The 14,625-nt window shown below is 35.3% G+C and overlaps 1 protein-coding gene across 1 annotated transcript in view; it reads left to right on the top strand.

Annotated features, from left to right (window-relative positions):
- Positions 1–502: 502 nt before the first annotated feature.
- LOC149075606 (TWiK family of potassium channels protein 7-like) overlaps positions 503–14,625 on the top strand; it is a 209,198-nt gene continuing 195,075 nt past the window's right edge. Inside the window, exon 1 of the mRNA XM_089243088.1 lies at positions 503–2,231. Coding sequence (XP_089099214.1) covers positions 1,886–2,231 — 346 coding nt within the window. The 5' untranslated portion in view covers positions 503–1,885. The remainder of the gene's footprint in view (positions 2,232–14,625) is intronic.

Below are 14,625 nucleotides of genomic sequence, written 5' to 3'. Positions count from 1 at the left end.
ATAAAAATGTAAAACCTAACCTGAAATTCAACTTTTTAATACTAATGTCACAAATAATGAGCCACATGGCTCCCCCAAATGACGGGCCTGCAGGGTAATTTTTGAATGCCTTTTGAGCATCTTTCATATTGAAGCTATACCACTACGACGGACGGTTGATGAGATTAAGGCCGCATTAGCAGTCACAGGACACCCTGTATAGTATAATTTGAATCGAAAATTAAAATAAATTTTTCCTCTAGAAAAATGTATTTTGTAGCTCAACCGTAAAATGATCTCCTCTGGTTACGCACAGACTCACGGAAAAATCATCAATAATTTATTAACGTATAAGCAAATTTTTAGAACATATTTTTAGAATGTATTTTTAGAAAAAAACGTTCAAAAAATTCATTTTCCCTGTAGGATTCGTTTTTCCTCGCCGTTATTCCGACAGATGGCGCTAAGAATCATCCGGCAAGAGATCATCTCGATTTCCCACCGCCGGCGGATGGAGAGGAGGTTAAAGTGGGCAGCAGCAGCAGCAGCGGCAGAATGCAGTGAGATAACCCCCTTTCATTCCGTAGCTGATGTCCGCACCGAAAGGATAGCACGTCGGTGCTCTTCAATCCCGCGATTTCTCAATACCCCACACACACATTGATATAAATTTCTTTCCCTGCTGTGCTCTTTTAGAAATCATCCCCTATGTTTTTTTTTATCGACGTGAAATACATGTTTTATCGAGAGGGGGAAATACACGGAGAGATGATCAGAGGAAAATTTCAGAAATTTGGAAACTAAAAATGAAAGAAATAGTGGAAAAAAAATGAAATTTTTGGATGTGCGATGGAAATTCCCGTTTTTTTTTTAATGCGGTGAATGAATCATTTTGAAGAATAACAAGAGACAAGATCTAATGGTGAATATAATATATATTTGTTTGGATTTTTGAATATTATTATAATATTCTCTCACTGAAATTATGAACTGACTGGATTGAGATTATTTAGAGGTTACTATAAATAGCAACTGGACGGTTCTTTTCAAGGTAGATTACTTTTTCTACCCGATATATTAAGGAGGAATTGATTTATGCATATTGGGGTGCTTAAATAGTAGATATCGCTATTAAAATTTTTTTCTTTCTAAATATTTTGTGGGAATATATTCGAAGATATTTTAATGCTTGCTTTGTGTGGTTACCGTAATTGATGGTGTCCGTGACCGTCCAGTTAATCTTTATTGTATTTCCCGTGCTTCTCACCTGCGGATAAATAGTACAGTGGCGTAGATGTTGTCATGATCTGTCAAGGATAACTCCGCGTAGTATCTCCAGCTGCCGCTGGTGAAAATAATAATAATAATAATAAAAAAGAAACCGTGGAACATTTTTTTGGATTATGCGGTACATATCTGACATTTCCGGACACACGCGCAGAACGCGGTGCGTTTGAATCTCGGATGTACAGTGACGGTCACCTCCCCGAATAGTGTTGTGGTGCTTCGTATCCTCGGATACTAAAGAGAGGTATGGAAACGTGAGATGTGAGTATAAGTGTATTTAGATGTGTGCGGTTTTTTTGTTGATTTCCGAATAAGTGTTAAAAAAAAGTGTGAATTCAACTGAAATCGACCAATCGTGGAGGAATTCAACGCAGCCAAAACGACAACCGTGGGCGATTACGAGTGCGACTGCTGGAGGGCGGACCCGGCCCTCACGGGTGCCGCCGGAGATGTCGGCACCCCGGTGGTCACTTCAGCACACATCTCCTCCCCGTGTGTCATCGAACTCGCCCTGGAGAACAAGACGCCTCCCTCGAAGACGCTGGCAAAGTCCGGCAGGAGGACAGGCAAGAAGAACAAGCCCCCGCCGGGTAAATGCCGGCACTGCTGCCAGAGGTTTATGGCTTTCCTGTTCTCGCACGTCGGCCTGTGTGCCCTCGTCGTCGGCTATTCCATCATGGGTGCTTTCACGTTCAGGGCTTTGGAAGCACCCTACGAGGAGAGGAAGGCCAACCAGGTCAGCCTGCTCAGACAGGAGACTGTCAGGCGACTCTGGGAGATAACTGACAAGTTGAACGTGCTGTACAAAGACAACTGGACGGGACTCGTCGAATCCGAAGTCAGACAATTTCAAAAAGACCTCATAACTGCCGTCAAAGACGGATACGACGGTAAAGAAGGAAGCAATCAGCAGTGGTCCTTCTCTGGCGCATTTCTCTACTCACTCACTGTCATCACTACTATAGGTGAGTCGATAACTTCTCTGTCGCAATTTCTTGCCTAATCTGTTTTCGCATGTGTGAGTGTGTGAAATTCATGTTAATTTTTTTTCCAGAGACATGCATTCAAGTAAGTTTCACGTTATAGAAATGCACAGATTCACTATTTCATGTGTTAATTTCATTTCAAGCTTTCATGTTTTCAGATCGTGAAATTTATTTTCGAATTTCTCAGAGTCGATTTAAATGTTTTCTCTCATTTATATTCAGTTGGATCGCTTAGCGAACACCAGAATATTATACAACGACTGTCCATTTAAGCGAGTAGCGAATCACGTTCAAAGACTGCAGTCAAACTAATCAGATCACAATAAATGTATCCGTCACAAGACCGATGGCGAACGTAATATAAATTGAATCGAAAATAAATAGCACATTTAAAAATACTGAAACAATTACGTTGTGCGCAAACATTTAATTTTAATCATTTATTAAATCTCCACTTCATCATATTAAAAAATATTACCGATTAAACTCTTCAATGAAATATACCCTTTCAAACAATTCATTTCGCATTAATAGAAATTATTCTCGTAAACCACTCAGTATGAAATTATAGTAAAAATTGATGAACACGAGACCAAAAAATAACTTAACCAAAAGCCACCCAAGATACAAAAACACAACAGTGCACTACCATCATCTTCGGCACTTGAGAGCACCTCGTGTGATGGGAAAACTCTTACTACATTCTAATTTATTATATATTTATAAATTGCATTTTAAAAGTTACTCCAGCCATGAAGACTCGGACCTCCCTACCCTTAACGTCCCGCGAAGAAGTGTGCGACACATCTATATTTCGAGCATTCAGAGATGCTACCTTCTAATTGGTCAATACCCTTTGGAAATGCCTTTTTGGATTTCGTCCAAATGTAGGAACCAGACAGGAGAGAATGTTTATAATTTGACTGCAGTAGCTAAGTGAAAAATACAACAAATTGGTATATTAACTTAATAAGGCTTTCGCCCAAACGTAATAAGTCAAAGACAGGCTGATCATCTGCAAAGGAAAGCAATGCGAAAAAGAAATGTCAAGTTTTACGATGATTAAAAGAAATTAAAAGTTCTTTACATTAAAATGTTCTTAAAACATGTCTGTTACGGTAAAAAAAAAAAATTATTAATAAATATATGATAAATTCCGTGCATCGACATTTTGGTAAGTTTGATAAGTAATGGAAATTTATCACATTTACAGGTAATTATGTATAATTCCAATGAATTATGTATAATAGTCAATGGATTAATTAAATTTATCGGACATTATGCTCAATCTTCAGTGAGGTCAGGAGGGTGAATTTGATTGATAATGTTGGTTGTGTTTGCACATGTTGATAAATATGAGGAAAGTTAACATTAACAAGACGGATACAAAAAAACTTATTTTTCCCTTTTTTCCCATTCATCGTAATTTAATTTAATTTTTATCTCGAAATATCTATTGTGCATGCACCACGTATTACCAAAACTGACCTGTGATCACGAAACTGACAAATTGTCGAATGATTGATTTCTACCATATTTACCAAACTGGGACGATTGATGTTACGCATATTCACGTGATTTATCAAATTTACTGTAACATATCGATAGACAAAAAATTCTAAATCACCGAAGTCCCGGACAACCTTAAGACAAAAAATAAGAATCCATGTTTAAAATTATCGAAGAAGAACAGAGAAAATCGCCAGCAATTTTAACACAAAACTTACCGTTTGCTTTCTATTCAAAATTCGCTTTTAAAAATGGAAACTTTTTGGAAGTCATAAATTTTGATTATAAAGCAGTTCTGAGCTTTAAGCAACTCTATTTAAATAGGCCATACATCATGTCAAAAAAGACTTCAACAACGAGAATATATGCATTTGTTGAAATAACGCTTAATGGACTTACATTTCCGTTATTTTTTTCATCACTCTCAATGGGCTTCAAGTATACGCATACATTTGCGTTCGCACTAGTAGTAGGATATTAGAGACCTTTTCTCACCTTCACCCTCTATAGCAGTGTTTCGCGGAACCACAGGGTTTAATGAATCGTTGCCAGGGTTTAAAAAAAAAAAACCACAGTCACCCTCCTCACCTTCATCGGATAATGGATAAATGAATACCCCGCTTAAACGGATAAAATCCTTATAAAATTTCTCCCGTAGACACTGTTAAAATTTCCTGCTCAATATGATAATTTCAACGACTTTTTCCTACTTCTTAATCGAGTATCACGCTGAAATATTTTGAATTAATGGAAAATATGTTGCTAAGTTAGATGAGAGTAGGTTCTGGCCTCCAAATATTCACACGCACGCACACACACACACACACAAGTTGTCTTTAATACCTAATTTAATTATTTTATTCTTGTTCTTCGTTGAGCCAATAGAGGGCGCTAAATTTTTTATTGAAAAGTAAAAATCTTAGGTATTGTGATCTCTCTCTCATTGTAATGCAATTAAATAGAATTTCATTTTATTTTTGATGTCTGATTTACTTGAGAAGCTTCATCAATATTGATCCTTCATCAGTTTGCAATGTACAAACTATACTAACATCGTAAAATGGCAGTAAATGGAATTGTTCCTGGCGTATCGGATAATCGGATACCCGGCTTGATCGGATATTGTGTGCTGGAATCGTTCATATCCGATTAAACGGGACCAACTGTACTGACAAAAAATAATGGTTGTGCAGTTCTATTAATGTTATAAAGAAGATTTTTTCAGTGTAGAGGGTTCCAGGGTTTTTGATGGCTTAACTTTCTGACACATTGTTGTCTTTTAAGGAAACCGATCGAAATTTTTCATGGGAATGGTAAGAGCGTTATTAGAAAAGGAAATGGAAGTTTAGGAGGTTTTCTATATAGAATAATGAATATTATTTCAAGAGTTTTACAAGAGCAAAAAAGTTTTGTAATGGATATGTAGGTTGAAGGCAGATACGTTAAAATCCCTCGCTGGCAAGACAATTTTTTGTTTGAGCTTCGGAATCTAAAGCATACTACAGAAAATAAAACTTGATACAGTCATACAGTCAACGCCCACCTTTGTTCAACGGAGAACGGACCTTGTATTGCAGGGTCATTATATCGAGCGTTTTGAAAAAATATTAAATTTAGCTTCTCCGGTAAATATTATTTATATGAATAAAAAATCTTTCATTTTTTCTCAGGGGAGGGGGCTGAGCTGAGTTCGATCGTTTTAATGGATTCTATGATATTCATTAAGCGTCATATTTGAGAAAAAAAAACAACATGGTGGAAATAGGAAAACATCTGGAGCATGTAGTACCAGTCGTTATAATGGAGTGATCATTATAATGGAATGATCGTTATAACGAGCGTCAACTGTAAGAAAAATATTTATTAAACATGGAACAAAGTTAAAAATATCCAAGATGTAAATTAGAGGGCAAGTAAAAACATGGTTGCAGTATGTCGACTTTTAACCGACCAGTGGGGGGGGGGGGGGGTGACAAATTTTAACGCAGCTCAAAATCTTGGCGTCTTGCATATTTATATTCAAGGTAGCACATGCATCGGTACTGTTGAAAACGCTGCTGTATATTACACTACACCTCTCTGTGGTATAAAGTGTCGTTTTGTTAGTTATCGTGGTATTAAAGTTGGAGTGTTCTAAGCTGTCTACATCCTCAACTAACCATCCGGAAGATATGAAGCATTGAGGATTACCTGATGATTTCTCAATGAAGAGATGTGAAAAAACTTTGAGAGAGAGGAAGTAAAAAAAATCAGTTCCAACATTCACCTCCATAGAGCTTCACATGCTAATTTTTTTTTTGTAAATGCATGATGAAACTACTTCATGGTACGGTATCTAAACATCTCCATCATAACTATTTCCCCAACAAAGCAAGTTTTTTCAATAATTTTTACTGAAGACATATTTCTATTTTTCTTCAGTAAAGATTGCTTTTGTTGGTAAAATTTTTTTAAGCATACTGTGATTCCGCACCAAAAGCTATTCAAAACTTTTCGGTATTCGAAGGAGAGTTTCGAAAATTCCACACGAACCTCTTTATTAAGACAACCTTAAATATCCATAATTTTCTGACGGGCAGATAATGTGCCGACATTAATTACAAACGCACTGTATGTTTTGTGTTTTGGTGTCCAACTGTTTGAGTTTTTCGAACCAAATTAAACAGAAAAACCTTTTTTGGGCCTCACTGATGTAAGGGAATCTACCTGAAACAAATTTGGAATTTGAGTAAAATATTTGTTCACGTTAAGTTTGAAAATGTTTCTTAGGTCTACATGTGGGCTATATGGGATCAACATCTATATAACACAGGGTGTCCGGATCAAATGACCCTAATTTCAAATAAAGGTTAGAAGTTAGTCACGTAGGGTGACGATATTAGAAAAACTTGGCTGCCCGACTCATAGAGTTTGACGACACATTTTCTGGAGGCGTTATTACTTACGCTGTCATCGTTACGAGCTAACAAAGAGAAAAATGGTGCAATAAATAAGAAAAGGGGAGATATTATAGATTGTCCGTGGAAATGTTAGCTCTCACCGACGGAACCTGATTTCCTCTCTACAATAATTTTTGAGATAAGGCAGCATTCAATATCTTTAACTGGGCAAATAAGCGCAATTGTCGAATTTGCGGTTCAGAAAATCAGCGTAAAATTTTTTAAGTGAGGATAAACAAACCCAAAATCATTGTGTGGGTGCGCACTTTGAAGTGATATGGTCATTGGACCATTTTCATTCGGGCAACAAAAGAAGCACGTCTATTTATAAGAAAACTTTGTGAATGTTGCTCTATCGATTTATATACAAAGTGCGTTCCGTAAGAACTATGAGTGTAATCATAAAAAAATCGAGATATATACACAGCAAAAATCGTTCATTCTTTTTCATTAATATCTTCCATCGGAATGATATCGTCCCCCTTATGCCAACGACTAAATTTTCACTTTTTGGAAGCAGTTGGTGGGATAACTTATTTTGCCACAAACGTGAATGTGCACCCCCTATTGCAAAAACATGTTGCAAAATATTTTAGGAAAATGACATCCGTAGACTAACATGAGGTAGAGTAAACATTCAAATTTCATTTCCCAATTTTCTGAAATTTGCACATTCGTGTTTCTAGCATAACGTGGACGATATTTAATTGTCTCATCGTTCGATCCACTTTTGAAAGCAAGTGAATAAGGCTCTTTATGGAAGTTGCCACAGTGAACCTTACACAATTGAAATAACGTTAGCAACTTCATTAAATTTTCTGCCACAAGGCTTCTTGTTTAATGTTGGATACAACCAGAAATCACATGGTTCTAGACGTGGACTAATTTTTTAAAGGAGGTTGTGGTGATTTTTTTTAACATTGCATTTTTACGCATTATGTTTCAGTTTCGAATTGATGCAAGCCGTATTGAGAAAAAGTCGTGAACTGTAAGGAAATTGGACGCTACATCACGATAACGCCCATCTGCATGTCTCTATTTCTTTTTAGCAATATCTTGGTATGTGCGATATTAAAATCATGTCACAATCCCCTGGCCGTCCAGACCTTGCACAATGCGATTTCTGGCGGTTTCCGTGGAAGTTGTTGGCCTTATTTCAGTTGTGTAGGGTTCACTGAGGCAGCTTCCAGAAAAAGCCTTCTCTTTACTTTGCTTTAAAAAGCTATGTGGACGTTGAGACCATCGCATACCATTCTGAACAGTGTTATCCAAAAATATAATTTTGAAGATTAATATCAATCCTCTCCAAAATTGTAAGGAACAATTTTGTAAAAAAAAAATAGGGATATTTCTTTTATCAGTGAGAAATAACCATTAAAAAATTACCTAAAATTTGAAGCATTATTTTTCACTCAATGAAATTTGGGGGAGTAAAACTGAATTTTTATGCGTGAAACACGCATCTGAACATTGATTCTGAAGGCATTGCTATACCCAATGTTCACCAATATTCATCTAAATGCGGGATTAACGCATCAAAACTCAATTTTACTCCTCCAAATTTTGTTGAGGAGAGAATATTTCTTCTTACTTGAGTTAATTTTTTTAAAGCGTTATTTGATTGTTTTTTTATGAAAAAATACCCTGTTTTTACAAAACTACCTCTTAAATTTTGGACAGGAATGAAATTACTCTTCAAAACGATTTTTTCGAAAAATACTGCCGGTACCGTGTATTTCTTGATTTTTTAAGATTTTACTTGTTATTTAAAAATGGTCAATGGTCAAACTGTAAAATAATTTTAGGTACTGGCATTTACATCGTATTTCCTTCTTTTTTTTTACTCGCAGTTTTTATGGAACACACCTGTACTTTTCTTATTCTTTTGAACTTCTTGTAAAGTGCAGGAACTGCTCAAAAAGTTGACATATGAACCGCACGTCCTGTATATCAACTTGGTATACTCATACGACTGCATCTCATACTTAAACATTTTCCCCCCCTAATATTTCGTTTGTACAAACTTTTTACAAATTTTGCTACAAAATTTTCTTTTCGACGTGTGAATTCGATCCCAAACACAAATCAGATCATCTCTATCCAGTTATCCATCGAATTATCTTGGCTGACATCGCATCCAGCGATAAATTTTTGTGGGCGACTCGTAGTTGCGACGATACCAATCCAAATGTCACACAATCTTTTCGCAAAATGAGGTTGAGCAACAGCCATTAATCTCCACCCTCCGTCTGACCTCAACTGCGAAAGCTGCTGAAGTAGTAAAATAAAAAAAAAATGAAAAACTTGGAAAAACATATCTTATATGCATGTACATTTTATATTTAGAAAGTAATCTCACACACATCTCAAGGAAAAAAAAGAACGTGCGGCAGGGATATGATGGTGTGTGGTGTCGGGACCTTCTCCCCACAAACTTCTTCCGCAATTATAGCGGATATGGAAAATGATCCTCTCTTCACTTCACTTCGTCATCAGTTTTCCTTAAAAAAAAAAAAAAAAAAAAAAACTAACGGCTTCGAGGTTTTCCGTAAATAGAAAGTGTCAGGGGTAAGGTGGCGCGCGTGTGTTGGGGTTGGTGAATCTTCTAGAAAACTCTTGAGTTTTGAAAAATTTTTCAATTTCAACATAAAATGAAGCGAAGTATTTTCCCCACTCGCGAGTTTTGACAAGTTCGTATCACCTTATAACTAATATTGATAGCTCCGGGGTAGTTATAAAAATTCAGTGGTATTAGCATTTTAATACGAAGCTGCGAAACATTGATTTCGTCGTCTTTCCTTCCGTCTCCGAACCAATTTCAATGTTTGATGAGGGAATGGGATATTAATAACAATAATAATAATAATAAAAAAGTTTGTTTGGAAAATATTCTCGAATATTTATATTTCAGGAAGAACGTTCTACAGAATCACATAGAGTTTAGAAGAGTGTACCTATGATCTTGACGCCAATGACTTAAGCGTTATAGATATTCAAGGACTATATTTTCAGTTTTTTTTTCAACAATACATGGTTGAGACATACAAATGTCCCACCATGTATTGTTCGCCATATTAATTGAAAAAAAACCTGAAAATATAGTCGTAGACATAGAAATGTCTCAACAACCTTTTTTTCCTTCGCTGTAACCTCAACCATTCTACTCGTGACGTCAGACTTCTCTGCAACCAAACTTATATTTTTCCCGTTCTTTCTTATGCAGCTGAGGTCTGGGACCCCCCACACCTCTAGTAACATCGACAAAGTTGAATCTATCCAAAATAAATCCGCCCGCTTTATTCACGACTGCTGGTCGTCTTTTAGTTGAGTTTCCGATCTTAAACTCGAATTTAATCTCCACCCACTCGCAACTCACCGACTTATCTCCCGCTTAGCCATACTTTACAAGATTACTCATGGCCATTTAAATTTGAATACGTCCGGTATTTTGACTAAGCCTTCCTATGTTTCCAATAGACTTGACCACCCCAAAAAATTAAAACCTATTTTTGCCTCTACAGATTGTTTTAAATTGAATTTCTTTCCTAGTACCATAGTTGAATGGAACAAGCTCCCCCTCTACTATTGTTAACTCCCCCAAGATTTCAGATTTCTTGTCACATGTTTCAAAGCGTATGTGTAATCTACCGCATCCTCTTGTATAGGCATTGAATGGCCAAAAATATTGCATAAATAAATAAATGGTAATTGTATGCAGACTGATGTCTGACGAAGTGTTTGATATTTTTGCAACAAGCTAGCGAGTAGCTTGTTACAATGAAAAGGTGGTTTTTGAAGGAGGCGGAAGGAACTAGGTTTTGGTGGAAAGTTTTGGGAGAAGGTTGGTGGGAAGACGGATAAATCAGCGGGAGAAGCGGAAGGTAACCAAAGCTTGGGGTAAGTCTTGACCTATTGCTTTCTCCATTCCTCTATCACTCAAATAGTAGTAGCATAAAATATATGTACTAATTTATAAGTGTGGAATTTAAAAATATCCTCAGATATACATTATTTGTTGCAGTTGTAAATAAATAATCTTTTACTCCGACTTGAGGACGTAATGATTGAATAATTCATAGTCAGAAATTGGTATTACGAGTATACGATCATGAGCCAGCCCCAGATGCTGAGAGCAGCTCTGGGGCATTTTTCGAAATTTGGAAAAAATGCAGTACGAATAAATTTACGGAAAAGGTTTCTCCCTCTCTATATTTGATGCTGGTTTCCCCCCCCCCCATTTTCTCTTCGATTTTTGAAATCAAATATTTCTCAGTAGAGACAGGACAACGACTTTCTGTTTTTTTTGGAGATGGATGTCCGTATAAAAAGTTAATTTTTTTATTATAATATCTATACAACCTCTTGCAATATGAAAGACATAAACAGTATATACAACTCAGACCACAATACATGATATACAATACATATCAGATATACAGTTGTATATCTGATGTCCACACGTTATTTCAATATTTTTTCTTCATTGTAAAATATATTTCTAGGATCAACGGTTCACCAGTAAATTGCGGTGTCAGCTGTTAGCTATGTATCCTGTATAATACTCCTACGCGTCAAGGGGGGTTGGTTAGCTTCCTGCGCATTTCTATAATTAACCAAATTTCTATGCATTTCCATGGGTACTTGAGGCAAGGAAGCTTGCGAGCGATTGCATAGACCAATAAATATTTCAATTTAAGTACAGTCAACCCTCAAGTAGGTACTAGTGATACCGAAAGCACAATATCAAATTAACCGGTTTATTAATTTATCTAATAATGCAAGATTCAGTGCAATTGCCTCATTTTATTTGCTTATTATGCAATCTATTACAAAAATACGCAAATATATATATTTTTTACAAGTAAATTTCTACTACAAACACTTTTTCTACATGATTTTGTGTAAACAGATGGACAAGAAAATAAATAGATAATTAACGGAACACCTATTCGGAAAAGACCCCAAACAACAGAATTATTATTCACAAACTAAACAAAACATAGACAATTAGGATGAGAACAAAATTTCTTGTTTAATCAATGAATATTCAGTTTAGTTGTTTGTCATGTTGTATACCATTGTATGCAGACTCATATATTCAATATGTCTTACGACATACACACGCACCTTCGTAATTTATTCATGTATAACGATACGATAGAAAAAAATTGCTTGACACGAAGGAAAAAGCGTTTTAATGCACCAGCAGCAGTTTTTTTGCGACATAATTGGCAAATCTGCAATTACGCATGCATTTTTTTTTTGCTTTCACGTGCCTTTACATCTTGATCAGCTGCAGGCATTCCTTATACTAATTTTTGCCTTTTTTTCGCTCAGCCCCGCCAATTATGTCCGTTCATCTATGAAAAAAATGTCTAAAAATTAAATAATAATAAGCAAAGGGGGGAAAAATTCTTTAGCCTTTTATGTGGAAGGCAGCTAAGAAAAAAAGATGGAATTATTTTCGCTCAGATTATTCTAATTTATTATTATAATTTTTCCCGTCTTCTTTTTACTTTTGTTCGTACATTTTTGTCGGATTAAGCGTGGAATCTTCTTATTTTTAATACTTTGTTAATTATTTCGTTCCGATGAGCTATTTAAAAACTTCACCAGCCTCAACGTATAAAAATTAAAGGTAATTTAAGGAAAAAGATAGAGGAAGCATTTGTTCGATACCATTAGAAACGAAGTGGTAATTATTTTTAATGTAAAAAATATATAAAATACTTGTTTGTTTTGTTTTTAACGATTAGTTTTCGTTCATCGTAGACATTTTATTAATCTTAATTCTAAGCAGTTGAAAAGCATATAAAGAATAAGAGATTACTGGTATATTCATTATCAGTAAGCCCCGTGACATAGCAAATAATGGTAATTTTTGAAATAAAAATACGAAATTCAAGTAATGCTTAAACAGCAATGGCTATTTAAAACAATTTTCTGTTTTTAAGGCACAAATCCTGGAAATGGTAAAGTCTTTAATGTGCCATGGAAAAATTAAAAAAAAAATTAATCAGTATATCTGTGATTGGTGAAAAATGATTAGGCAACAAGGCTGATTTTTGTAAACAACAACAGTTTCTGATCAGACAATAATAGGCTTTCTGTCTTTTTTTACGCACTAATCTTGGACATTTTTTTGGTCTTAATGGTGGAAAAAGGAATAAGATTATTCGGCATATCCATAATTGGTAAATTATTACCGGCAAACACAATTTTTAGTCTTTCATGGAAGGCAACTAAGAAAGAAAAATAAGAATTAGTTTCGCTCAGATAATTTTAATTATAACTTTTCCTGTTTTCTTTTTACTTTTGTTCGTACATTTTTGTCGGATTAAGCGTGGAATCTTCTTATTTTTAATACTTTATTAATTATTTCGTTCCGATGGGCTATTTAAAAACTTCAACAGCTTCAACGTATAAAAATTAAAGGTAATTTAAACAAAGATGGGGAAACATTTGTGTTCGATAGTATTAGAAACGAAATGGTAATTATTTTTAATTCTTTTAAAAATAAAATTCTTATTTGTTCTGTTTTTAACTCATTAGTTTTCGTTAATCGTGGACATTTTATTTATTTTAATTGAGAAAGCAGCTAAAAACATATAAAGAATGAGCTTAGTTGGTATGTGTGTATTGGTATATCCCTTATCAGTAAACTATGACCAGGCGAAACAATGGTAATCTTTTTTACAACACAATACTAGTCCATATATATAAAATTGATTTTCTGTGTGTCTCTGTGCGTATGTTCTTTATACATATCTACAAGTTTAGATCGATCGTCACCAAATTTTGCATATATATGAAATGGGACCCGACTTGAACGATAGGCTACTTTAAAATTTCGTCAGAGCAGGGCAAATGCCCCAAATGGGCAAAAAAACTGTCGGGCAACAATGATTTTTGGGCCTCAACAATCACTTTAAGAACGTTCACTTTGGTTACCGTGGTTCCCTAGCAATGCGTTTCAGACGTGTATATGCCTTTACAATGGTTTGTCACTTTTCTGATCCTGTTACCATATGTATAATAGTTTATGCCTTTATAATAGTTGGCCACTTTTTCAATCCTCCCAGTAATGAGGCTTTTGAATAGACATCATAATCATCATGAGCATCACTTTGAGGGTCAGGCAAAGGAATGATCCCTATAAAAATCAGTGTTAAAATTGTCGATTTTACTGTAGAAATGCGGAAATTTGGTGGGGTTTTCCACCACATCAATAATTTTAAAAATTTTATTGAATTCTAAATTTTTTGAAATATTGAGTTCGCTCAGATATACGAAGCCCAGGAGATTAAATATGAAGTAATTATCTGGAGCACTACTTTTGAGTTGGATATCCATGCACTAACATTGATTTCAACTTTTTATTTACATCTTCTCGAGCATGAACATTAATGTCTCTGTATTATGTCTTAATATTCAACTGCATAAATTCACATATAGTTTAGGATGTTTTAAAATTAATTACGGGCACATAGAGTACATCGAAGAAATTTCACAGCTTTAACTAAGCATTTTTGGAATCTGAAACAGGCAGAGATGGATAACTTGAAGTTCAAAAGAGGGGGGGGGGGGACTCGAAATACTTAGCGCCCCTTAAAAAAAAGGGGGAAAAATATATATATATTCATTCTATGATTCTTTAAATCTAGATTTGTTTCTTTCATGAGTCGCGCTGGAAGTCGCCATATTGGTTAACTTAGACAGGGTTTGGATGTTCCTCAAAGAAAGAGAGAGGTATCGCATGATCTAAAAAACCTCATTGAAGAAAACCCGGGCAAAGCCAGGCATTATAACTAGTTTCCTATAATTCTCAGACAACAATGGCTGTTTTTAGATCTATTTATTCGAATATTGGTTACAGCTGCTGAATGCTATAAGCAGGTCTGTTTATTTTATGCTCATGCTGTATT

The sequence above is a fragment of the Pholcus phalangioides genome, unplaced genomic scaffold (assembly GCF_987345545.1).
Source record: "Pholcus phalangioides strain wild (caught in Gottingen) unplaced genomic scaffold, Ppha-v1.0 ptg000015l_1, whole genome shotgun sequence".
In the NCBI taxonomy this organism is placed as follows: domain Eukaryota; kingdom Metazoa; phylum Arthropoda; class Arachnida; order Araneae; family Pholcidae; genus Pholcus; species Pholcus phalangioides.
The sequence above is the reverse complement of the archived record's forward strand: the minus strand, read 5'-3'. Positions and strand labels throughout refer to the sequence as shown.